The sequence below is a fragment of the Pteropus medius genome, unplaced genomic scaffold (genome assembly GCF_902729225.1).
Source record: "Pteropus medius unplaced genomic scaffold, Ma_sr-lr_union100, whole genome shotgun sequence".
NCBI lineage: Eukaryota > Metazoa > Chordata > Mammalia > Chiroptera > Pteropodidae > Pteropus > Pteropus medius.
The window spans coordinates 8,729,288-8,756,269 of NW_024347788.1; the positions used below are offsets into that span (position 1 = coordinate 8,729,288).

A 26,982-nucleotide genomic window follows, 5' to 3' on the forward strand; every position below is an offset into this window, starting at 1 on the left:
TCGAGGTTATCTAACCGCCCTGCAAATTGCGGGGTTGCTGTTTTTCCTCTGTGTCATATACACAAAGCAGCACAGTCCTGACAGCACCTTGAGGAAGCTTCTCCAATGCAAGCATGGGGATGACGTGTGTCCGTTCCATGTAAAATAATGTCACGGGGAGTAATAAATAATAGATGAGGTGGATTATATGTCTTGACAAACATTTTGGACAAAAAGTATTTGAAAATGTATCTTAGACTGGCTGTGTATTATCATTGCTTCTAAATTACCTTGTGCTCTGTGACCGAATGATACTGGCAAATATCTGTAATTTGAAGTGTTTTACTCCAATTTGACATGATTGTTGCTTTTTGGGTAAGAAGACTTTTAAAACTATTTACCACGTGAACTCTGGTTTTGCTTTTGGAATACGCCATCTCATTAATTAAGAGACTGAGGTTTCATTAGTTGTCTGTCTTCACTGGGTTATGTAAACGGCTCTGTCATTACCAAATCATATGCTATTTTTCATTTTTCTCAAGATCTAGATCTCACAGCTATTGTTTAAATGGAACAGCGCAGAAGAGAAAATGCCATTTGGAGCATCTTAGGTGTATATTGAATAAATCTAGTGTGCTATTAGTTTCCATTTCAATTTATTTTTCCTGGTTTTGGTCATAGTTCAGTAACATTTAGGAGAAATTGTTATAGGGTAGCTAATGTGATATTGAAGACCTATTTCTTACACTGCTAAATTTATCAGAGAAGTTTAAATAAACAAAACCTTTCCCTAAGAAATACATTATAAATTCAAATAAATAAATATAGCATAGGTTATTTTTGACAGGCACATAACTTATAGCTTCTGATCATTAGTTTTAGTAATCATTAGCTTAATTAATGAAAAACAAAATATAATATTGATAATATGAACAACTAATAAATCAAATAGTTTTTAGTTTTCAGTTGCAAAACTACAAGTTCTTCTAAAACTTCTGAATCCACTTACCAAAAAATGGTCCCAAATCTTGATAGTACTAATATAGGCCTTAATGATTTTTATGGATGAACAATGAATTCCATGTTCAATGCACAATGATACAAAACTTAAGAGTTTTAACTGCAATCACCTGTGTAAACTTTAAAAGGTTCTAAAGCAATTTTTATATCGAGATTTCATTTTCTTTAGCCAAAATGGTTTACTGACATTGACTTTCATACAGTATTATCTATGTGTTTGGGTGCTTTTTATTTTTAAAATACCTAATGGTTTTTAGAGCAGTTGTTTGGCTTACAACAAAACAGAGTGGAAGGTACAGAAGTTTCTCACATGTCCCTTGTCCCTACACATGCATAGCCTCCTCCCTTATTAACATCACTCACTACGGTGGTACATTTCCTTTGACCAAGAAGGAACCTACATTGACACATCGTAATCGACCAAGGTCCACAGCTTACCTACGGTTCACTCTTGGTGTTATACATTCTATGGGTTTGGACAAACGTAGAATAACGTGTATCCATCAATATAATATCATACAGAGCATTTTCACTGCCCTAATAATCCTCCGTGCTCTGCCTAAAAACCATCTCTCCTCCAACGCCACCGCCCCCCAACCCTGGCAACGACTTATCTGTTTACTGCTTCCATAGTTTTCCCTTTTTCAGAATGTCATATAGGTGGAATTATACAATATGTAATCTTTTCATATTGGCTTCTCATATGTAACATAAATATAAATATATATTTAAAGTTTCTCATGTCTTTTCATGGTTGAATATCTCATTTCTTTTTAGCACTAAATACTATTCCAATGTCTGGATGTACCACTACTTATTTATCCATTCACTTACTAAAGGATATCTTGGTCGTTTCCAAGTTTTGGCAATGATGAATAAAGCTGCTATAAGCATCTCTGTTTTTGTGTGGACACTGGTTTTCAATTCTTTTGGATAAATACTGAAGAGTATGATTGCTGGATCACGTGGTAAGAGTATTTACTTTTGCAAAACTGCCACTGTCTTCCAAAGTGGCTGTACCATTTTGCATCCCCACCAGCAATGAATGAGACTTCCTGTGGCTCCACATCCTGCCCAGCACTTGGTGTTGCCAGTGTTTTGGATCTGGACCATTCTGATAGGTGTATGGTGATTGTCTTATTGTTATTTTGATGCTCATTTCCTTGATGACACATGATGGGAAGCATGTTTTCATATGTATATTCACCACCTGCATATCTTCTTTGGTGAGGTGTCTGTTCAGGTCTTTGGTCGATTTTTTAATTTGGTTATTTCCTTATTGTTGATTTTTCCATTTTGAATAATAGGCCTTCATCAAACGTGTCTTTCGAAATATTTTCTCCAGTTTGGGGCTTATCTTATTCCCTTGACGGTGTCTTTTACAGAAGAGAAGTTTTTAATTTTAATGAAGTCCAGCTTATCAATTATTTCTTTCATGGATTGTGCCTTCAGTGCTGTATGAAAACAGACAACTCCAAACCCAAGGTTACCTAGACTTTCTCCTTTATTATCTTCTAGGAATTTTACATTTGCATTTTACATTTGCATTTTAGGTCTGCGATCTGCTTTAAGTTAGTTTTTGTGAAGGGTGTACAGTCTGTGTCTAGATTCGTTTATTTGCATATTGATGTCCAGTTGTTCCAGCACCGTTTTTTTGTAAGAACTACCTGTGCTCCATTATATTGCTTTTGCTCCTTTGTCAAAGATCAATTGACTATATTTATGTAGTTCTATTTCTGGACTATTTTGTTCTATTGATCTGTATATTATTTCATCGATACTGTACTGTCTTGGTTACTGCAACTTCACAGTAAGTCTTACTGCTGAGTAGCATCAGTCTTCCAACTTTGTTCTTCTCCTTCAATATTGTGCTGGCTAGTCTGGGTCTTTTGCTTTCCACATAAACTTTAGAATCAGTTTGTCAATATCCATAAAATAACTTTCTGGGATTTTGATCGGGATTGCATTAAATCTATAGTTCAAGTTGGGAAGAACTGACATCTTCGCAATATTGAGTTTTCCTATCAATGACCATGAAATATCTATTCATACATTTAGTTATTCTTTGGTTACTTTTATCAGAGTTTTATAGTTTATAAAGATCTTGCATATATTTATTATATTTATACTTCATTTTTTGAAGTGCTAATGTAAATGGTATTGTTTTTAATTTCAAATTCCACCCGTTCATTGTTGGTATATAGAAAAACAATTGATTTTTTTATGTTGATCTTGTATCTTGTAACTTTGTTATATAATTGGTTATTATTTCCAGTTTTTTGTCGATTCTTTTGGTTTTCCTACCTAGATGATCATGCCATCTGCAACAGTTTTATGTCATCCTTCCCAATAGCTGTTTTGTGTTTTTTTTTCCTTGCCTTATTGAAACAGTAAAGACTTTCAGTATGATGTTTAAAAAGAGTTATGAGAGGCGACATCCTTGTCTTGTACCTGATCTTAATGGGAAAGCTTAGTTTTTCACCATTAACTATGTCAGCTGTAGGTTTTTTTTTGTCAATAATCTTTATCATGTTGAGAAAGTTTTCCTCTATTCCTAGTTTACTGAGAGTTTTTTTTTTTATCATGAATCCATGTTGAATATTGTCAAATGAATTTTATGCATCTATTGATATGATCATGTGATATTTTTTAAGTCTGTACATGTAGATTACATTTTCGGATGTTGAATCAGCATGACATACCTAGGATAAATCTCACTTGGTCATGATGAATAATTCTTTTTTACTTTTTTGCACCTTATTTGCTAATATTTTGTTGAGGATATTTGCCTCTATGATCATGAGAGATAATTATTTGTAGTTTTCTTTTCTTGTAATGTCTTTTTCTGGTTTTGCTATTAGGGTAATGCTGGCTTCATATAATGACCAAGGGATACCTTCATTTTCATTTCTGGTATCCGTAATTGGTGTCCTCTCTCTTTTTTTCTTAGTAAGCCTGGCTAGAGGTGTATTGACTTTATTGATCTCTCTGAAGAATCGGCTTTTGATTTTGATTTTTTCTATTGATTTCCTGTTTTCAATTTTATTGATTTATGCTCTAATTCTTACTATTTCTTTTATTCTTCATACTTTGAATTTAATTTGCTCTTCTTTTTCTAGTTTCCTAATGTAGAAACTTTAAAATCAATTTAGATCTTTTTTAAAATATGCATTCAATGCTATAAATTTCGCTTTTAGCACTGCTTTCACTACATCCCACACATTTTGATAAGTTGTTCCTTTCATTTTTATTTAGTTCCAAAATTTTTAAAAAATTTCTCTTGAGATTTATTTTGGAGCCATATTATTTAAAAACTGTGTTGTTCAATATCCACCTATTTTGGAATTTTCCAGTTATTTTTCGTTATTGATTTCTAGTTTAATCTCATTGTGGTTCGACAGCTGACATTTTATGATTTCTATTTCTTTAGAATTTGTTAAGGTGTATTTATGGCTCACGATGTCATCTATTTTGGTGAATTTTAATGTGAGCTTGAGAAAAATGTGTATTCTTCTGTTGTTGGATGATGTAGTCCATAGATGTCATTTACATCCAGTTGATGGATGGTGTTGTTAAGTTCAACTATGTTCTTACTGATTTTCTGTCTGCTGTGTCTATCCATTTCTGATAAAGAGATGAAGTCTGCTACTATAATAGTGGACTCATTTCCTTCTCTTTGGAAGTTCAATCAGCTTTTGCCTCACATAGTTGACTCTCAGTTATCAAGTGTATACACGTTAAGAATTCTATGTCTCTTGGAGAACCGACCCCTTTATCTCTCACAACTTTCTTTACTTTGAATTTTGCTCTGTCTAAAATGAACATAGCTACTGTGCTTTCTTTTAATTACTGTCAGCATAATATATTTTCTCTATCCATTTACTTTTAATCTATGTGTGTCTTTATATTTAGAGTGGGTTTCTCATAGACAACATATAATTAAGTTGTATCTTTTGATCCACTCTGACAGTCTGTTTTTTGATTGATGCATTCCAACCATTGACATTCAAAGTGATCATTGACATAGTTAGATTAAATCTACCATATTTGTCAGTATTTTCAATATGTTGCCCTTGTTCTTTATTCCTAACTTTGACTTCCACTCTTTTTCTGCCTTTTGTGGTTTTAATCAAGCATTTGATATTATTCCATTTTCTCTCCTTGGAGAATATCAGCTATACTTTAAAAAAATTTTTTTTCAGTGGTTGCTCTAGAGTTCGTAATATACATTTACGACTAATTCAAGTCCACTTTCAAATAACACTATTCCACTTCACAGTTAGTGTGGTATCTTATAATAACAAAATAATTCTAAGTCCTTCCTTCTGTCCCTTGTACATTGCTATCATTCATTTCACTTATATATCAGCGTACTTAAGCATATGTAACTAAACATAAGATATAAACACATGTAATCAGTGTTACTTTTTTATTATTTTGAACAAAGTGTTATATCAATTAAGAATAAAAAAAAACAAAGTTTTTATTTGATCTTCACTTATTCCTTCCTCTATGCATAGACCCAAGTTTCTGATCTATATTATTTTCCTTCTCTCTAAAGAATTTCTTTTAATATTTCTCGCAAGGCATGTCTATTGGCAACAAATTCTCTCAATTTGTCTGAGAAAAATCTTTATTTCTGCTTTGCTTTTGAGGGATAATTTCATAAGGGACAGAGTTCTAGGCTGGTAAATTTTTTCTCTCAACATTTTAAATATTTCTCTCCACTCTCTTCTTGCTTGCATGATTTCTGAGGAAAATTCTATGTAATTCTTATCTGGAGGTAAATCTCATGATATTATTTTAACTCTGAGTTGTCCACGCTGCCCCTCCAGAAATTCATCAATGACAGCTCAGGTTTTCCTGTCCTGGCACTGCTATCTTCACCTGTCTCTCTCATCTTGGGGGTATAAGTTTGTCCTGTATCTTCACTTCTCTTAGGAATCCAAGAATTGCTGATTTTCAGCCTGTTCAGCTTTTTACTTATTGTTAGGACTTGCAAGCTCCTAACATATGAAACCACACTTCGTTTTGTTTTTAACCATAAAATTTCCCATTTTGGTTAAATTCATTCTATGCCTTGCAATCTATGAAAAGAATCGATTGAATATAGAAATAAATCTTTATAGTAAATTCGAGGCTTACCCTCGACAGTCTCATGTAAGTAAAGAAACAGAGTTTTAGGTTTCTATTCTGTTCCTAATGAGCTTTGTGATGAGATCTTAGGCAAGTTACTTCACCCGTCTAAGCCTTAGTTCTAGATCTATAAATTAGGTATAATAATATATACCTTAAACTATTATTCTGACATTTAAATGAGTAATATATACATATTGCCAAAGAGTATAATATATACAGACTGCACAGCATAGTTGCTCAGTATATTATTAGAATTATTTCATATCTATAGTGTTTTTTAAAATAGCATGATTAATCAATTGATTGGAAGAACATGGCCTAACAGATAAAATACAGTCCATTTATATTGGCTATGTCCGTGGTGGCTGATTTAACTGGTTTTAATGTATACTACCTTGTGTTTTACATGGTTAAGATATGTATCGATTTCTTTGCATTGGTCAACTATAATTTGCCCATGGATTACACATACACTAAGTAATGTTCTGACATATTAATTGTGGAATTTTTCCTCCCTCTGCTTCCTCGCACTAGTTACCTTTTCCTGATCACGTAGGCAATAGAACCTAGCAGGCTAGGGTCAGGACAGATAATGCTGAGATGTAAGAAGTCATTCATCAGCTCTGGGTTTCATATTAGGCTTTTAAAAACACTCCACAATAGAAACAATATTTTTGAAATGATAGCTTTTCTTTACAGAAGACTGATATTTTAAGAGAGAAAAATATATGCTTAGCCCCAAAGCACTAAGAGCCTTGAAAGAGCCTTGAAATCAAAAAGTGAGGAAGAATGCATGAATAGAATAACAGGCCCCCAAGAGGGCAAATTTGGCCAGCATGCAGAAAGAGAGAACTAAACAGAACCAGAAAGGCCTTGCGACTGGATGTGGAAGCTGAATGCACTGATAGGAGAAAACAATGGCAGATACGCACGGACAAAAGCTGATGCTCAAGACAAAGAGGAACAGATTACACCTCTGCAGAGGCCATTGAGGTCAGAGAACTTGGACCAGGACTCCTCCCCTGACGACGAAACAATATAAGTCCCCTAAGAGCTCAGACCATTTCCAAGAAGGAAATGAGAAGGAGAAGGAGGGAAATTTTGAACTGTATGTTTACCCAAAAGAGATTGAATTTTAAACCAAAAGCATATGTGAGAAAGGCCATTAAACAGAACAGCTCATATTCTAAGCTAGATTCAGTTATGTAGAAATTTTAAAAATTAATTTTCTAACTTTAGAGTTTGTGTACATGTTGAAATATTATCCACTAACTACTTATCAGGCTTGAGGATACCCTGAGTTTTAGTTCTTCTTGGTTCATTTGAAAGCCTCCATCATCTGAAATGGTTTTCAAGAGCAAGGAAGGAAAAAAGTTTTCTCTTTCAAATAATTATTTTAACTGTCACAAAATTAAAATAGGTACATGTATTATTATCATGGTTATTTTAGAAAACGAGACTGAAAATTACTTTCTAAAATAGGTAACTTTTTTTAAGCAGATTAAACCTATTTTCTTTATATTTATTTTAAAAGTAAACTTTTGAAAATATAGCTCAAGGTATTAACATCACGTACAAATAATTTGAAACCTATTGTGAACTTAAAAAGGATTTAAAAACTAGAATTTTCCTTTTATAAACTATAAATAAAATTGTGAAGTATAACTATAAGAGCCTTTTAAATATGCAAACTACATTTAAATATTTTTATATAATAAGCATTTGGTTCAGCTTTGTCGTCAGCTAAGCATAGTGGGTTCACTCCACGACCTACAGGTTTACTGTTTTTATTCAACCCTGTGTTTCTGAGTCATGGACCAAAGCTGTTTGTGTCATATCATAAGCCATTTAAAGTGTTAGCCATAATAAGCCATGTTAATTCATAATAAGACTATTAATGTTAGACATGACAAGATTATTAATATCAGGTTTTTATATCGGCTATAATCTTACTGAATCTTAGGCTCATAGAAAGATGAGGAGAAAACAAACTTGAGCTATCATTCTGATGTCGTGATCTGAAATCATTAAACCCTAAAGCAAATACTTAAAACCATGTGTTCCTACTCGACCATAAAAAAGAATGAAATCTCACCATTTGTGATGACATGGATGGACCTGGAAGGTATTATGCTAAGTGAAATAAGTCAGAAAGAGAAAAACAAATACCATATGATCTCACTTACATGCGGACTCTGAAAAACAAAACAAACAAAACAGAAATAGACTCATAGATACAGAGAACAAACTACTGGTTGCCTGATGGGAGGTGGCTTGGTGGTTGGGTGGGAAAGGTAAAAGGATTAAGAAGTCCAGAATGGCAGTTATAAAACAGTCACAGGATGTAAAGTACAACATAGGGAACAGAGTCAATAACATTGTAATAACTGTGTATGGTGCCAGATGGGTACTGCTAGATTTATCAGGGGGATCACTTTGTACTAAGTTACATAAATGTCTAACCACTATGTTGTACACCTGAAAGTAAATAATATTGCATTTCAACTGTAATTAAAAAATAAAAATTAAAAAGACATGTATTCAATAATTAGTATTTTGTTTCTGCTCCTAAAAAATTGACTCAATGGAGCCATGAGAAGAAGCACTTTTATCTTAAAACAGACAAGTTAAATTTTGATTTATCGCCATGGTCAAAGCATTTGCCTTCCAGTGGAACAACAAATACATGTTAGTCTATACTGAATAACACTTCATTTAAGAGCTTTTATGTTTGCCTTACAGAGCTTGTATATTTAGTCAAAGAATAATAATAAAAAATTTACAGACAGAAACATGAACAAAAAAATTTATACTTTGCAACACTCTAAAAATACATTATCTAATAACAAAGAAAAATGATTACTACCTTCTGGATGAAACGGAAAACTAAGAAAAATATCTGAGACATTGAACATATAACAATATTATTGTAAATATTAATATTTATGGACTACTGTGAAGGCAGTAGTAAAAAAAAACACAAGTTCTAATAAAAAGTTAGAAACAGACAACCCTTTAAATATCTTAACAATTTAAATCATTGTAAATTCAAGTGTTTCTTTTCTTCTAAATTTTTACTTCATGCAATAGTGAAGGCAACATGTTTATAAACAGGTGTTCATGAGTATAACACATATTATACATGAATGATATTCACAGAGTCATCCACGATACTTCTGTAAGCATTCCTATTGACTATCCACCACTATCAGTTGTAGGGTTGGAAGGCACTTTAACAATGACTGACTCTAAAAAGGAAATGTATCTGTCATTAAGACATTAAGACCTCTGATAGCGAATGCTCATCATAAGGTATATAAATGCAGAATCACTATGTTGTACACTTGAAATGAATATAATATTGTATGTCAACTATACTTTAATAAAAATAAATAAAAATTTAAAAACAGATTTCTCAACATTCTGTCCCAATTTTTGTTGGCATACTCTGTGCTCTACATTATCCTATGGCCACATTACTCTTTCATCGCAATGCACCTTCTTAGTTCAGCTGCAGTTTTTTCTAGCTGTTGAATGTTCCACTGCCATTGTCTTCTATGGGATTGGAGCTTGTTCACCTGACAATGCAAACGCTTAAGAATCGCACCATATCTCTTATGTTGTACCTATTAAAGAAGAATACACGTGAACAGGGCTTGAGAAGGATAAATGGAACACAGCCATAAAGGATATTTTGACTACTCTAAAAAGGAAAACACTTGATTAGAAATTATTCACTGTAAATAATGACAATAAACAGTAATTATAACTATTTGACACTTATTACATGTTAGTTACTGTGCTGAGAGCTGTTTACATATAATTAAATTCTCATAACACTTTATGACGTGGATATCATTAACTCCATTTTTGTATAAAGAAACCAAAGATCAAGGAGTTTCAGTATTTGACCGAGTTTTCATAGCCAGCAACCGCCGGTGTGTGGAGTTCGAACCCAGGGGAAACACCCACGAAGATGCGCCTTTGGCTTATCGAGCAGGTACTAGTTAAGAGCGATGGTTTCATCTCCTGTACCAGTGGTTCGCTGGAACACAGACGCATTGACCTAAAAGATCCAGAGCACATCATCCACTTCCCGGCCCTTAAGCAGATCGGTATTTACGCTGAGCCAGACAAATGTGACCCTGGAAGTCAATGAAGCGCAGTGTGAAGTGCAAGTGTTTTGGTGTCAGGCCACAAGAAAGTAAAAAAGTCAAAATTCAGGATATCAGTATGGCTATACAAAGAGCGTCCAATGTTTTCTAACAGCTTTATTGAGATATATTTCATGTACCATATAATTCATCCTTTAACGTGCATGATTTAATGGTTTTTAGTATGTTCACAGGGTTGTGCATCACCACAATCAGTTTTACATTATCATTAGCCCCAAAGAGGCCTAGTACCCATAAGCAGTGACTCTCCATTCCCCCACCCCCACCCTGAGCACCAGGCAACCGCTAAACTACTTTCTCTTTTATAGATTTGCCTATTTTGGATATTTTATAAAATGAAATCATGTAATATGTGGTTTTTTATGACTGGTAACTGGCTTCTTTCACTCAGCATGTTTTTAAGGGCCATCCATGCTTTAGCATGTATCAATACCCCATTCCCTTTTATTGGCTAATAATATTCCATTGTACGATATACTACATGTTATTTATGTATTTTATCAGTTGATAAATATTTGAGTTGTTTCTACTTTCTGGTTATGATGAAGAATGCTGCTGTGAATATTCCTGTGCAAGTTTTTGTGTGGACATGTTTTCACTTCTCTTGGGTATATATCTAGGAGTGGAATTACTGGATCACATGGGAACTCTATGTTTAACCATTTGGGAAACTACTAGACTATCTTCTGATTTTACATTGCCATGATCAATGTGTGAGGGTTCCAATTTCTTTGAATCCTTGAAAATACTTATCTCTTTTTTTATCATAGCCATCTTATTGGGTATGAAGTGATATTTCATTTTAGTAAAAATCCCTACTTTTTAAAATTTTTCATTTTTATTTTTTAAGTGAGGCAACCCTTGGTGACCTCACAGATTGCAAGGACCTTGTCAGCTTACAATCCTTTCTCTTTTTATTTTTACGCCTGTAGCACCTGGTCTTCCTAGGTGGTCTCCCATCCAAGTACTAACCAGGCCTGACCCTGCTTAGCTTCCAAGATCAGATGGGATCGGGCTTGTTCAAGGTGGCATGGCCAATAGACTAAAAATACCTACTTTTAAATAAACTGATAGAATAATAGAGCTGGAGAAGTTACCTCTTCATTCCTATATCTAAGGGAGTGCTCTAGAAAGTTAGAAAACTGGTTCTAAGTCAGTTCAAATAAGGATCAATTTGTCAAAACACCAATTCACCAAATTTATCAAAATAACCAATATGCCAAAAATGAGTTTATAGCCTAAGAGGGATGTGGGGAGACAAGACTCTTAGTTTCTGGGGCCTTGAGACTCAGCCCTCGACTTGTCTTCCCTTCTCTCTACCCCTCAGCTGTCCTTACTGGGATCTAGATTGTGCTATACACTGAATCTCATGTTTTTTTTTCCCCCAGCAAAAATTCCCTTCTTTCTCTCCCAGCTCCTCCCTTTGCTAGGGGTTTCTTTACCTTTATTATGCCATGGATCATTTTGACAGTATTATGGAGACTATGGACTCCTTAGAATATTATTTTTAAAAGCATAAAATAAAACACACAGGACTACAAAGGAAACCAATTATATTGAAACATAGTTCTGCAATGGAGCAGGGAAACTGGGACAGAGACGCTCTAGCATTCTAAAATACTGCCACAAAAACAAAGTGAAAACTCATCAACTAACATTTCATATACATTGCTATAAACTTTACACATCTGTTTAAGTTCTTAGTTTTGGGAAATTCTTCAAATTCAGATAATTCATTAAAATTGGTGAACTAGTCCTGCTGATATGTTGGCAAAATAGAAAATGACTTTAAAAGGATTAGAAATAAATGTGCAATAAACTGAAATATTAATGATGAAGTTAGGCATTTTTCACAGAACTTGAATAAACAATCATAAAGTTTATATGGAACTATAAAAGATCCCAAATAGCCACAGCAATCTTGAGAAAAAACAAAGTTGGAGGTATCGCAATAGCTGATATCAAATTATACTACAAGGATATAGTAATCAAAACAGCATGGTACTGGCATAAAAACAGACACACAGATCAATGGAACAGAAAAGAGAGCCCAGAAATAAACTCACGCCTATACGGTCAATCAATCTATGACAAAGGAGGCAAGAATGTATGATGGGGTAAAGACACTCTATTTAATAAATCATGTTGGGAAAACTAGACAGATACATGCAAAAAAATGAAACTAGACTACCTTCTTACACCATGTACAGGAATAGACACAAAATGGATTCAAGACTTAAATGGAAGACCCAAAACTATGAAATTCCTATAAGAAAACATAGGCAAGAAACCTCCTAACATTGCTCTTTGTAATATTTTTTCTAATGTGTCACTTTGGGCAAAGGAAACAAACAAACAAGAACAACAATAATGCCGTTTACTACGTTTACTACGGCATTATTGTTGTTCTTGTTTGTTTGTTTCCTTTGCCCAAAGTGACACATTAGAAAATAGCCAAGATATAAAAGCAACCTAAGTGTCCATCAATAGATGACTGGATAAAGAGGATGTACATATATACAATGGAATATTACTCAGCCATAAAAAGAATGAAATCTTACCATCCATGACAACATGGATGGAGCTGGAAGGTATTATGCTAAGTGAAATAAGACAGAGAAAGACAAATACCATATGATTTCACTTATACATGTAATCTAAAAAACAATTTAAACGAATAAACAAAAAAACAAAATCATAGGTACAGAGAACAAACTGATGGTCACCAGATGAGAGGGGAATTGGAGGGGTGAGTAAAAAAGGTGAAAGGGGGTAAGAAGTTCAAATTTCGAGTTATAAAAACAGTCACAGGGATGTACAGTAAAGAACAGGTAATGCAGTCAACAATATGGTAAAAACTACATATAGTGCCAGGTGGGTACTAGACTAGTCAGGGGGATCACTTCATAAATTAGATAAATTCCTGACCACTATGTGTACACCTGAAAGTAATATAACATTGAATTTCAACTGTAATTGAAATGTTTTTAAAGGAGGGAAAAAGGTGAAGGGGAATAAGAAGTTCAAATTTCCAGGTATAAAACAAATAAGCCATGGGGCTGTCATGAACAGTATAGGGAATATAGTCAATAATATTGTGATAACTGTACGGAATCAGATGCCTGCTGAACATTTCATGTGACCACTTCTTTAGCTATGTAATTGTTGAAAAATTACTGAAACTAATAAAATAAATGTATATTAGCTATATTTTAATAAAATTTTTTTAAATAATGAAGCTATATTCGAAAGATTTTTATACATCAAATATATTCAAGATATAGGTCCACTGATGCATATATTATATATGTCTACTATATAAAATATATCTGCATTGATATAGCCAATAGAATATATTCCTAAGGAGATTATAATGACTAAATATGCTTATATTCATGTTCATAGAATATATTAATAGAAATAAAATAACAAATTTCTGGTTAATCAATAAATTTGGTTGGTTGTATATTAGCCTCCTTTGGAAATTATTCTTCAATAGTTAAGCTATGAAATGCATACACGATAGATCAGAACAGCGTCCCCTAAGTGGGACTCTAGATCACCAGCCACAGCTAGTGCTACATATCTTACTTTTACATCTTGTTTATGTCTCTCTCCAACTAGAACCCAAGTTCCACAAGGACATGGACTTTTATCCATTTATTTTATTCACCACTCTATCATCTGAGCCTAAAAGAGTAATTGGCACATAGTATGAACTCAAAATATGTGTTGATGAATTAATGAATACATACATAAATAAAATGAGACAGTTTTTGTAAAGCAAATGCTGCTAACATTTTTGGGGAACAACGTTATATAAAATATATTGCTAAATTCTGTATTGTTCATGATTTATCCATATGAGTGAAAAGTCTAAACTTCCATCATTGCTAAGCTATAACAAGGTGCTCCAATTCCCCTGCGGGAGTGACACCAGGGAAGGGCACTTAGGGAGCCAGGAATCTGCCTCTATCCTGGGTAGTAGAAAACCAAACACTGCTGTGACAGTGGAGCCCACTTGGGAAGCCTGGACTTCTACCCCCATCTGGTGGTAATAAGGCATCCTTTCCCTTCACACTGAATGTCAGAGGAGACCTAGTAGAGAGATAGCAGTAACAAGTCCACATCTACATGGCATCATTGGAGGCCACAAAGAGGAATTGACAAGGTGCCCCTGCCCCTCCCAGCCAGAGGGTTACCAGCAGAGGCCTAGTGGACAGCCGGAATTCCTGCCCCTGGTCAGCAGTAACAAGAGTATCAGTGGAGACTGAGAAGGAAATCTGAATTTCCATCACCACCCAGAAATAACTATAATCCAGAATCTTAAAAATAATACCCACCATGTCCAGATTTCAAAGAAAATCACTCATCAGACCTAGAACGAGGTTCAATAGCAGAATGTAGGGGAAGAAAAAAGAATCAGTGAATGAAAGCTAGAATACTGGAAATTACTCAATCTGAACAGAGAGAAAAACAGACTGAAAAAAGAAATGAACAGAGCCACAGGGACCTGTGACACTAAAACAAAAAAGATCTATTGTTTGCATCATCAGAGTCCTGACAGTGGAGAAGAGGGTAGAGCTGAAAAGGTATTGGAATAAGAGCCGAAAATTCCCCAAATTTGCCAAAAGACAAAAACTACAGAATCAAGAATCTGAGAGTATTCTAAATAGAATAAATCTAAAGATTCATGCTGAAACACATCACTGCAAAACTTATGAAAAGTAAAAACAGAGTGAATCATGAAAGCAGCAGGAAACAAACATCCTATCCATAGGGAGAAAAACAATTTTAATAACAGAGGATTTCTCATTAGAAATCCTGGAAGCCAGAAAGAACCGGCACTGCATTTTTCATCTGTAGAAAGAACTGTCAACTCAGAATTCTATATCCAGCAAAAATATCCTTCAGGAACAGAGAGAAAATGAAGATTCTCAGATTAAATAAACTAAAAGATTTTGTCACCAGCAGACCTAACCTAAAAGAATGAATTTAGAAGTTTTCTAAAGAGAAAGGAGATGACAAAAGAAGAAATCTTAGGACAACAAGAAGGAAGAAAAAAATATGGTAGAGCAAAATTATAGGTAAATGCAATAGACAAATGGAGAGGTCTTAGCTAAAGGGTATGGAGTTTCTCTTTGAGGTGGTTAAACATATGTAAAATTAACTGTGGTGATGGTTGCAAATTATCTGTGAATATACCAAAAATCATTATGCGCTTTAATGCATGAATTGTGTGGTATGTAAATTATATCTCAAAAAATCTGTTTTTAAAAATCAAAATAGTGGTAGCCTGAGGAAAGGGGCACATGAGAACTTTCTGGTCATGATCGGGAAGTTTAATATCTTAGCCTAGGTGATGGTAATGTGGGTGTACGTATAGATTAGTCAGAATTAATCGAGCTAAACCCTTACAATCTGTTCACTTAATCTTATGACAATTATATCCCAATAAAGTATATTAGCATAAAATTATTAGGAAATCTCAAATTCCTTTCCAAAATACTTTTACCAATTTATACTCGTATCAATATTATATTAGAATTCAGGCAGTCCACATCTTACCAATCGTAATATTGACAAACTGACAGGATAAATATGGGACCTCATGGTCAATCCCTCATTGTTAATGAGATTAGTCATGTTTTCCATTGTTTTTTGGATATTCATATTTCAAAAAAAAAGAATTTCCATACCATTTACCCAATGTTCTGCTGGCTTATTTGACATTTTCTAATATTTTAGTCATAATTTGTTTCAAATACCTTCTCTTAAAATGAATCTTTTTTGTTTTGGTGCATTTCAATACTCGAGAAATTTAATGATACACCCAAATATTTAATTATGCAGTTTGTATGTGTTTCTTTTAAAGAGAATAATTCCGACTCAAACGATTAAGTTTGTTCCCTATATTGTCTTCAGTACTCCTAGAAGTGTGTTATGACAATCTTATCTCATTTTCTTTATTTTATTTATAAAGCTGATTTATTTTGTTTGCACCAATCTCTTGATTATTTTTATTTCATTAATCATTTTTTCTATTTCTATGCCATTTATATACTTACTATTTATAATTTAATAATAAATCTTTATGTATAAAAGAGCAAAAACGAAACACACCCATTTATTTATATTACTAGTAAAATATAAGTAAAATCACAGTGTTTCTTAAAGAAAGGGTTTTTATCTTCGAGTTCATCAGATGCTTTTTTATTGTGTTAAATTAGTCACAAGCAAGTTAAAGACATGAATCTTTTTATTCTCCAAATTAATGTCTTAAGGGTGGAAATTATTTATCTTCCCTTAACACACTCTCTTCCATTTTCCTTCCCATTCGACTAAATAGTAATGACTACAGAAGTCTATCGCTGGTGCCCCAAATTCCGTCTCACTTTCGGTTTTGCAGACTGGTGTTTTTTAATTGATTCCATAATTGCAAATATGAAGTTAGAGGGCTGTAGGACACCCATGAATTCATTGTCTTTTACTTTATTTTGAGAAGTCTCTGGTGTCTATCTAAGCATGGTCATCTTTTTTGACTCTCTAGCCATTAATTGGGTACCAGCTTGTTGGTGGCATGAGACCTGAAGAATTCCAGGCCAGACTTAAACAGTAGCGAGTGCTTCCTTTGTCTAAACACATTCATAGCTGAGTATCTGAATGGGGGAGTTATCTCCAATTATCTATTAATGATTTGTACTTATCTAATGCTTTTTGTAGTTTTTGTTCTCTAGCTGTTTGGAAGTAAACTGTGGAAACTATGAATACAGCATAAGTTTAAGAAACGATCGCGTAAAAAGTGAAATCCAGATAATTAAGACTTACCTCGATTTCTTTTCTTAATTTTTCATGTATCTTTTTTTCTTTCTCAAGAAAACAAGTTTTTTCAATGATAGATTCTTTTACAGTTATAATTTTATTCTTTAGCATTGTAATATCATCCTGTATGTTTATAAAATTTAAAATATACAAGTCAAACAATTAATGATCAGTATAAATCCTAGATTTTCAGTATTTCTATAACTTCAGAAAACTAGCCATCATATTTAATTTTGATAAACAGGATTTGAATATTACTTCTATGGTACAAATAATAAAAAAGCAATTATCCAAACAAACAAAGAAACCTTAGATTTGAAAATTGAAAACTAAAATTCAAATGAAAATAAGACATAAAGGATAGTGGTAGTTTAAATGGCAATTCCAGAACAGCAGTGTAAAGGGTACTTTTTAATTCTCTAGCAAAATGATATTTTAAGTTGGTATCTCTCCCTGTCTTCAGAGAATAGTAAAAGAAATAGAAAGATGCTTAATTCATATTCTTTACATAGCAGCATTAAGCGTACTAAATCGACATAGATTAGCTTAGAAGGTAGAGTTTCAACGTTTTTGAGTCACACTTTCTGTAACAAATGGATTAATTGTTCACTGTGATTTTGTGTGACTATGTATTTTTCTTAATCCATGGGAGATCTGGGGATGTTTTCTTTATGCATTTGCACGTTTGGCATAGTTGTTACATAACTCATGTACTTATCCCAGATTTTTAAAGTTGTGATAATAGTTTCTGAATCTAGTTAGAGCAGCAGTGGGTATTTAATTAAGTTTATGATAAATTTATCACTTACAAAAGTGTACTTGCAAAAAAAAAAAAAAAAAGAAGAAGAAAAAGTTTGGATAAGTGCTATATCAAACCTGTACTTGCTTCATCCGATTTCCTTCTGGATTTTGGAGATCCTGCCTAAGTTCCTCTTTCATTGTCTTCAGTTTTTTAACAAGATCTCGTTTTTCATGGAGTTCAATCATAAAAGACTGTTTGCGTTCTTCCTCCCCCAAACTATCTTTATGCGCTTTTATTTTTGCATAGTATTCATTATATCTTATCATGTGTTCCTCAAATTCTTCTTGAGCTGCTTCTATGTCAAATTTAAGCTTTACGTTTTCTGTATGTAAGGCTTTGATTTGTGTTTCCAGGTTTTCACACTGAAGTTTGCTATTCTCCATGGCAGCATCTTGCTGATGAATCTGCCTTTCTGTTTCTTTAGTTTCTGCAGAGACAGATGCTATCTGTTTTTCCAGCTCATGAAGTTCATTCTGTAAAATATTTCAACATTATTAATTCAACACGATATTCACATGAGAGGAAAGTTATTTTTTGACCCATAGTGCATGTAGGCAAATCACAACATAAAAAATATATATTTATCAGATATAGAAAAACTGATGTACAATAGAAGGAAACATGCAATAACATAAGAAGGTTATGGTATAATCTCAATGGGAGCCCAGAGTTATATATTTCTTATTATTTATTGTTCATCTAATTCTAAATATTAAAATTTTGTCATTTATTTTAACATTTTATGTGTAAAAGATACTTTACAATCATCTTAATAATATATTTATGGGCATCAGAAGTACACACTGAAGAAAGGCAGTATGATATACATGACAAAGACTTGAGTTAAAAAAATCAAAAGACATAGATTTTGTGCCCTTAGTTCTATTGACTAGTTGGTATGACCACAGACAACTTAATTACCTTATCCGATCTCAGTTTCCTCCTTTGTAAAATGAGTATAAAGATGTCTACCTTACCTCTTGGGCATTTGGCAGTTCCACCAAGTACCCTGTTTTTAAAACTTCGTTTTCACACCGGTTCTCCCAGACATCTCTGAGCATTCCTTCTCAATCACAATGGTTCCTTCAAATGCAGGTCTTCCTCAGGTGCAGTCACCGTAACTTCCTCCCCTCGCTCTATACATACTCCTTGGGTAATCTTATCCATACATACATCTTGAGCTATATATATGCTGATGAGTCACAGAATAGAAGTGGCTGTTGAGTCCTACACCCAGCTGCCACTAGCCATATCAAACTGATCCATGTCCAAAGCAGCCTAATCCTCCCCCAATCCCACCCTGTGCTTCCTTGTTCTTCAATTATGTATTGTCAGAACCACAAAACCTTAGTGACGTACAGAAATAAGTGTTTATTGCTCACATGACTGAGAGCAGCTGAAGCGGGCTAGATGCTGACCTTGGTTAAATCTGCTCAAATGTCTGGGGTTTGGCTGGCTGTAAGCTGGCTGTAAGATGATTTAGTTTGGCCAACTAGGCCAGCTGGGGTGTTTTGGCTTTGCTTCACATGTACCTCAACCTCCAATGGGCCAGGCCAGGTGTGTCCTTCTCGTAATGATAGCAGATGCAGAAGAATGGAAGCCCAATTATTGAAGACCTTTTTCAAGCTTCTGTTCGAATAACATCTGTTAACATCCCAGCTGGTCACATGATGAAACTCACAGTCAGGGGCTAGATGTATGCCCACCCATTGTGGGAGGGCGTCGTAATGATACATGTCTGGGTATATACACAAGGATTAAGAATTGGGACTGAAATGCAAATTACTACACCCCTATTTTCACAAACTAATTAACTGATGGTACTATTTTGGAAGCACCCTTATTTCCTCCATTCTCTGTACTGCCTGTATGTAACTGCCACCAAGTCAACTCTGCAGGCCATCCTCCATCTTTTTTTTCTGTCTAGTACGATTATTCTCCTTGACAAACTTATAATTTTGGGAAAGATGCACTATGCTAAACAAGCAGACCCAGTCTATCCTTTTCCTGGCAGAGACAAAAGAGGGAAGTACACTGAAAAACACAGCGTGCTGGTGAATCTCAATCTTCATCTCCAGTTCTGATACTTCAAATGCCCACTCGATATTTCTGTTCGTGTATCAACTACATGTTTAGAAAAGAACATTTCACTTACACGCTCACCATGTTCCTCCCCCAGTCTTCCTGAACTCAATAAGCCGTACTTCCTTCCATCTGAGTATTCGAGAACTTAGAAGTCATTCTTCATTCTTCCCTTTACCTCACCTCCAACAAACGACCAGCGAATCTTGATGGTCGGGCCTCCAAAATAAAATCCCAAATTCACTTCCGGCCAATTTTTGTAGCATTCTAGTTTCTAATCGGTCTCCCTGTTTCATTTCTTCCCCCTGTACTTCAACTAGGCTCCCTGTATTGAGCAGAAGAATCCTTTAAAAATATAAATCATATCATGTTACTTCCCTGCCCAAGTTCCCGCAGTGGTTTCTCACTGTACTAATAAAATTCAAATTTCTACTGTGGCTTACACAAGGCCGTGCATGTTCTAGTCCCTATCCACTGCTCCATCTCTCTCATACACTACTCTCTCCAGCTTCCAGCCTCCTGTTTATTAAACATGCCCGGTTCCCTCCCACCTAAGGGTACTCGTAATTGCTCTACTTTAGAATTCTCAGCCCCTAGTTATTACCTGTTATTGTCTTTGTCGTTCACAGCTCGGCTTTATAATTGATCCTCTGAACTGTCTTCCCTGGATCAAAATAGAAATTAACCACCCACTCTCCTCCCCCAGTAACTCTCAACACATTATCCTATTGTATTTCTTCTTTAACACATCGATCAAGGGAATATTCTTCATTTTCTTTATCTCCTCATTGCTCGCCTCCTCTGACTAGAAGGTAAGCGCCACGAGTGCAGTAACCTTGTCTGTCTTCTTTACCACCATTTTCTCAGGGCTTAAAATAGTGCCTGGCACAAAGGAGTGCTCAAAAAATATTAAATGAGTGACTAATGATGCACATGGAATGGGATACATGCCCTGCCAACTGGACTAGGCTGCTGACCCTACTGATCAATACGGGAAGAGATGACATTTGTAGTTAGTGATTTGGTTGTCTTAATAGACTGTTAACTTTCGTTTCTGGTTTGAGTCGATTCCTCCTCCAGTCTACTTAAGCTCTTTCGCCAGAATTAGATTTCGTTACTGTTGCTGTCCCTTTCTCCTCCTCCCCCTCTCCCTTCCTCTCCTTTTTCCGTCAGCTCCTTCCTTCTTCCTCCTCCTTTTCCTCTTCCTCCTCTTTGCCCTCTTCTCCTTTCTGTTTGTTTATAGAGTTGAGGCATACTTGATGTAAATAAACTGTACATATTTAAACTTTACAGTATGATACACTTTTATGCTCATAAGACCATTGCAAGTAACATAATAAGCATATCCATTTCCCATAGAAGTTTCCTCCTGCTGCTTTTCAATTCGCCCTTCCCTCCTCGTCTGTTTCCAGGCAACAATTCATCTGCTTTCTGTCATTTTCAGGAATTTTACATAAATAGAATTATACAAACTATACTTTTTAAGTCTCCTTTCACTCAGCATACTTGAGATTCATCTACATAGTTGCATACGTAGCAATAGCTCTTCCTTTTTATTGCTAAGTACTATTCCTTGTGTGGATCTATCATCCTTCGTTTATCCATTCATCTGATGGGCATTTGGGTTGTTTCCAGTTTTCTAATGGGCATACACTTATTTTTCTTGGATAAACAAGTATCTAAATAATGGAACAGCTGGGTTATATGGTAGATATATTTTAACCTTTTAAAAATATGTAAACTGTTTCCCAAGTGGTCACACCATTTCACACTCCAAGTAACATGGTCTGAGAGTTCCGGTTCTTCCATATCTGTACCAGTGCTTGGTATGGTCTATTTTTTTAAATTTAGCCCATCTAGTGGTTATTGAACCTATCTTATTATCATTTCACAATTTGCATTTCCTTAATGATTAACGATATTGAATATCTTTTCATATGCTTGTCTTTTTAATATCTTCTTTCATGAAATGACTGTTCAAACCTTTTTTCCACTTTTAAATTGTTTGCCTTCTTGAATGACAAAAATTCTTTACATAGCGTAAATACAAATACACTGTCAGATGTATTTTTAAATATTTTCTATGACAACCCAAATGCCCAGTGGGCCCTAGCAAGTATATCTAATTTTCATAACAGTGTCTTTTAATCAGAAATTTAAAAAAATATATTTAATGAAGTCCAATTTAAAAAAATGTGTTCTATTTAAAATATCTTTGCCAAACCCCACAAAATCACTAGACTTTTCTCTTATGTTTTCTTCTAGACAGCTTTAATTCTTACATTTAGGCCCATAATCCATTTTGAGTGAATTTTTGCGTGTAATACGAAGTGAAAGTTGAGGTTTACTTTTTATACATGTGGCTGTCCTCCACCATTTGTTGAAAGACTACCCTTTCTCTAATGAACAGTCTTGGCACCTTGTCTTAGCTCGAACTGCTATCACAAAACACCAAAGACTGGGTGGCTTAAACAACAGATATTCATTTCTCACAGGTCTAGAGGCTGTGAAGTCCAAGATCAAGGTGCAGTGGATTCAGTTCCTAGTGAGAGCCCTGGATTCAGTTCCTAGTGAGAGCCCTTACAGACAGCTGCCTTCTCGCAATGTCCTCATATGGCAGAGAGAGAGAGGGAAGGGGAGGGGAGTGGAGGAAGAGCACATGCCTGCCCGTGGGTCTCCTTCTCTCCTTATAATCCCATCATACAGGTCCCGCCCTCGTAACCTCATCTAGACCTAATTAACTCCTAAAGACCCCACCTCCAGACACCACGGGGGACACAAACGTTCAGTCCATACCAGCATCTTTTTGAAATCCACTGATATGTGGGGGGCTATTTCGGGACACTCTGCTTTGTTCCATGGATGTGTATATCTATCTGTACGCTGTGACACACTGTCCTGATTCCCGTACTCTATGATAATCTTAAAATCGGGTAATGTAATAACTTCTAACACTGTTCTTCTTCAAAGTTGTTTTGGTTTCTCTCGGTCCTTTGGATTTCCATTTGACTTTGAGAATCGGCCTATCGATTTCTTCAAAAAGAATGCCTGCTGAGATTTTGAGCAGAACTGCTTTTAAACTATAGATAAAATGGAAAGAACAACGACAGCGAATCTTCTGATTCATTTAAATGGTATATCTCTGTATTTATTTTAGTCTTTAATTTCTCTCAGAAATGTTGTGCAGTTTACGAATTGTCTTAGTCTGCTCGGGCTGCCATAACAAAATGCCATAGACTTCGTGGCTTAAACAACAGAAATTTATTTCTCATGGTTCTGGAGGCTGGTACGGGCCTCGGCCTGGCCCAGTGCTAGTGAGAACTCTTCCTGGCCTGCAGAGGGCCACCTTCGTGCTGGTTCTCACAGGGCAGAGAGTGGAGAGAGAGCAAGCACCCCAACCCTTTCTTACAAGGGAAGGAATCCTATCAGGAGGCCCCACCCTCATGACCTCATCTGACCCTAATTACCTCCCAAAGGCCCCACCTCTAAATACTGTTACGGGGGCAGGGGCGGGGGGTGTTGCCGCCCATAAACATTCAGTACATAACACAAACCTTTTGTCAAATTTACCCCTAAGTATTTCATAATTTTGATGCTACTGTAAATGACACTCCTTTTTAAATCTTAATTTCTGATTGTTTCTTTCAATATATAGAAACATAATTGATTTTTATAATTATGTTTATAGCTTATAATCTTTCTAAACTCACTTATTATTCCTGATAGCTTTTTAAAAAAAATAGATTCCTAGGATTTTTAAAAGATAATCATGTCGTCTGTGAATAAAACCGGTTTCACTTCTTCCTTTCCAATGTGGATGCTTTTTTAAAATTTTTCTTGTATGACTGCAGTGGCTTAAATGAACACAAGCTGTAAGAGCACACAGCTTTGCCTTATACCTGATCTCGAGAGTAAAACATTCACTCTTTCACCATTAGGTATAAAGTTAGCTGTAGGATTTAGGTAGATGCCCTTTTTTAGACTGAGAAACTTCGATTCCTAATTTCCTGAGAGGGTTTAGCATGAATGGATGTTGGATTATGACAACTGTTTTTTATACCACTAGAATTCCCTCCTACACATAAATTTAATAATTTGCTTCCTTCCTTAAAGCCCATCAAAACCTCATCACCTTTAAAATAAAGTCCAAGTTTCATACCATTCTATACAGCTCTCAGTTCTCAAAACATACTCTGCTATACCACCACAAACCACGTAGAGTTCTGTGAATATACCAACGTGATTTCAGGCTCTTGTGAATTTTCTCAGGTTCTTTTTGTCTGGAATATTGTCCTCCTCACCCCTTAACCCTTACACCTGTCCCAGGTACCCAATCATTCAGGTGTACTCTAACTGTCCCTTCAAAGTCAACTGAAACATCACTTTCTTTGAGATCGCTCCTCCTTTGGTGTTAACCTTGTGTTCATGCCTTTACTGCTGACACTACTGCTCTGCATGTAATTATTTACTTACTTCACTGTCCCCTCCTTCCTAGATGGTGAGAAACTTACGAATAAGCAAAATGCCTCCATATAAGTGAAATAACATCTGTGAAAGTCTTTGAAGACTGAGAAGTGTTAACAGAAAATTTCTTTGGAGAAATCTAAGACATTACTATTTTTGCCTTATATTCTATTGCAAACATGTAATCTTTCTAACAGTGACTAATGCTATGCAAATATTTATAAGAAATCCATATTACCATGATAGTATAATTATTATCATCATATCTCTGCTGATGCATTAATACCTAAAGCCAATATCAGTATCTCATCCTAGCAAGGATGCCTTACATAATATTTACAAGTATGATTAATTCACTTCATCATCATGAAAATCTTATAGGCAGGTTCTATTGCTATCTCCGTTTTACAAATGGGAAAACAGAAGCACGAAATTAAACCAAAGAGCTGAAAGTACCAAATCTTGTCTCTCAAACTAGGCAGTTTAGTTCTAAAAGCTATTCTTTTCATTTCCATGATATATTTAATAATAATAAAAAAGCTTTACAGAGCACATAGTAAAGATACTATTTCCATTTTGTTTCTTTAGCTATATTAACGGAGTATAGTTACATCTAATTATGCTGTATACAAAAACCAAGTACGGCTTCCAGATTCTCTGTAATGGAATTATAAATATATTATGAAGTACAAAGAAGAGAGAAGTGTTCCTTATTTACTTTAAATATTCACTGGAAACTCATAACTCACAAGTGATAATTTTCAAAACACCGGCTTATAAACTTAACCTTCCTTCAATTCAGTATTTTAGGAAAAACTATCAAATAAAAGTTAATTTAAAACAATTCTAAGTGACACGCTGGGTTATATGCTTATACCACGGCTGCAATGACATTTTGAATATTTGTATATTGAGTGCATAAAATGTTCTGCAGACTGGAATACTCATAGATTTCACTTAGGGATAATAGAATAATTAAAAAAGAGGTAAATATAAAAAAATATGAGTTTAAAATTGCCTCCCAAAATTAAGTGTCCTTAATAACTTCCCTGTTACTAATTTAATATAGTTTTGAGGAAAATCTAGACTCGTTTAGAAGACAGTACAAAACAGGTTACCTGCAAATGAAACAGAATCTTTTTGTGTCTTTCTATTTCTGATGTCTGCAATTGTTGTTGCTTTGCAACTTGCTCGACAGCATCGGTTAATGAAGATATGTCTTGTTGAGCCAGAGCTAGACAAAAAAAATAACGTACATTAAAAAATTTAAATGCAAACATTCTAAAAAAGTTATGTTTCTTTACTCAAAGTCATAAAAAATGTGATGCTTCTTCATCAATAAACTAAATTCAGAGTTGGTAATCTTCCCTTTCTGACTATAAACAAAACCAAAATAAAAGGCCATAATAACAGATGATTCAAAATCGCCTACTGCAATGTTATACCTGTTTCCTTTATGGAACAGTATAAATATTTTGATTGTCCCAGTTGTTTTTACCCAGACCACTTGCGCATATACTATAATTATATTGCCACTATAACAACTACATAGCAATTACAGTTGATGAATTTTCATTATAGGCCTGCATTTTCAGGTTGTTATGCCTTTTCTAAACACTGAATAAGTTTCTTCCTGGAGAAATTTAACAGCTTCGCTATATTCCAATTTGTTATAAAATTTAACACAATTATCTTATCACATGTACTTTTTTGTTGCTGCCTATCTTTTCATTATTTATTTCCTACGATTGCTTTATTACCTTCTCCAAGAACTCCTCGACACCCCCTTTCTTCGTTGCCTGGCATACTTCTGTGTCTCTTGTCTCCTTTTTGGTTCACCTTCTTTACTCCTACAGAATAATCGATGTTGATAATCTTTCACTTTTCTTTGTTTTTTGCTCTTTTCATATATCCTGCTGATCCTGCAAGTAAATTAGTAGCCAAATACAGGGATGGCAATGACATTTCATCCTTAGTTCCAAGAATTAAAATACAGTGGTTAAGAATGATTTGGGAAGGAAGGCAGAACTGTATTTGAATTTGGTTCTCCATCTTTTCAGCTGTTAATAATCTTGAGCAACTTTCTTAACTTCTTTGATCGTCAGTGTCTTCGTCAGTAAAATCTCACAGGGCTGTTGTAATAATTAAAGTAACATATGTAACATGCTGGGCACAGTATCTAACATACATATATACATACATATATACATACATACATACATACATACATACATACATACATATATACATAACGACTAATTAATTACTATGGATTAATAGCTGGTACCGTCGATACTGTGATGAAATGAATTCTAAAACAATAGCAGAATCAAGGAGAAACAGTGCCGAGTTAGATCAGCAATTTCTGTATAGGGTGTAGAAAATAAAGCACTCCTGTCCAGTTCTATTCTGGGCAGGGTAAGCCCTAAGCAGGTTTAAAACTGCATTTCAATCTCTTCTGTATGTAGGAGTAACTGATAAGATGAAGGGGTAGATATT

The 26,982-nt window shown here is 34.7% G+C and overlaps 1 protein-coding gene and 1 pseudogene across 13 annotated transcripts in view; both read right to left on the bottom strand.

Moving 5' to 3' along the window:
• Positions 1 to 8,759: 8,759 nt before the first annotated feature.
• Positions 8,760 to 26,982, bottom strand: part of CCDC122 (coiled-coil domain containing 122) — a 30,452-nt gene continuing 12,229 nt past the window's right edge. For 5 of the 13 annotated variants that reach the window (XM_039877225.1, XM_039877222.1, XM_039877223.1 and 2 more), the window contains 5 exons: positions 26,244 to 26,615; positions 25,602 to 25,717; positions 18,012 to 18,410; positions 17,142 to 17,258; positions 8,760 to 9,764 (listed from right to left, as the gene is read on the bottom strand). In XM_039877225.1, the coding sequence (XP_039733159.1) occupies positions 9,615 to 9,764; positions 17,142 to 17,258; positions 18,012 to 18,410; positions 25,602 to 25,717; positions 26,244 to 26,289 (828 nt within the window). In that variant the 5' untranslated portion in view covers positions 26,290 to 26,615 and the 3' untranslated portion in view covers positions 8,760 to 9,614. Of the gene's footprint in view, positions 9,765 to 17,141; positions 17,259 to 18,011; positions 18,411 to 18,914; positions 19,130 to 20,092; positions 20,239 to 25,601; positions 25,718 to 26,243; positions 26,616 to 26,982 lie in introns of those variants that run through there. The other 8 variants (XM_039877226.1, XM_039877231.1, XM_039877232.1 and 5 more) reach the window with 4 other exon arrangements.
• Positions 11,237 to 11,356, bottom strand: LOC120614475 (uncharacterized; annotated as a pseudogene).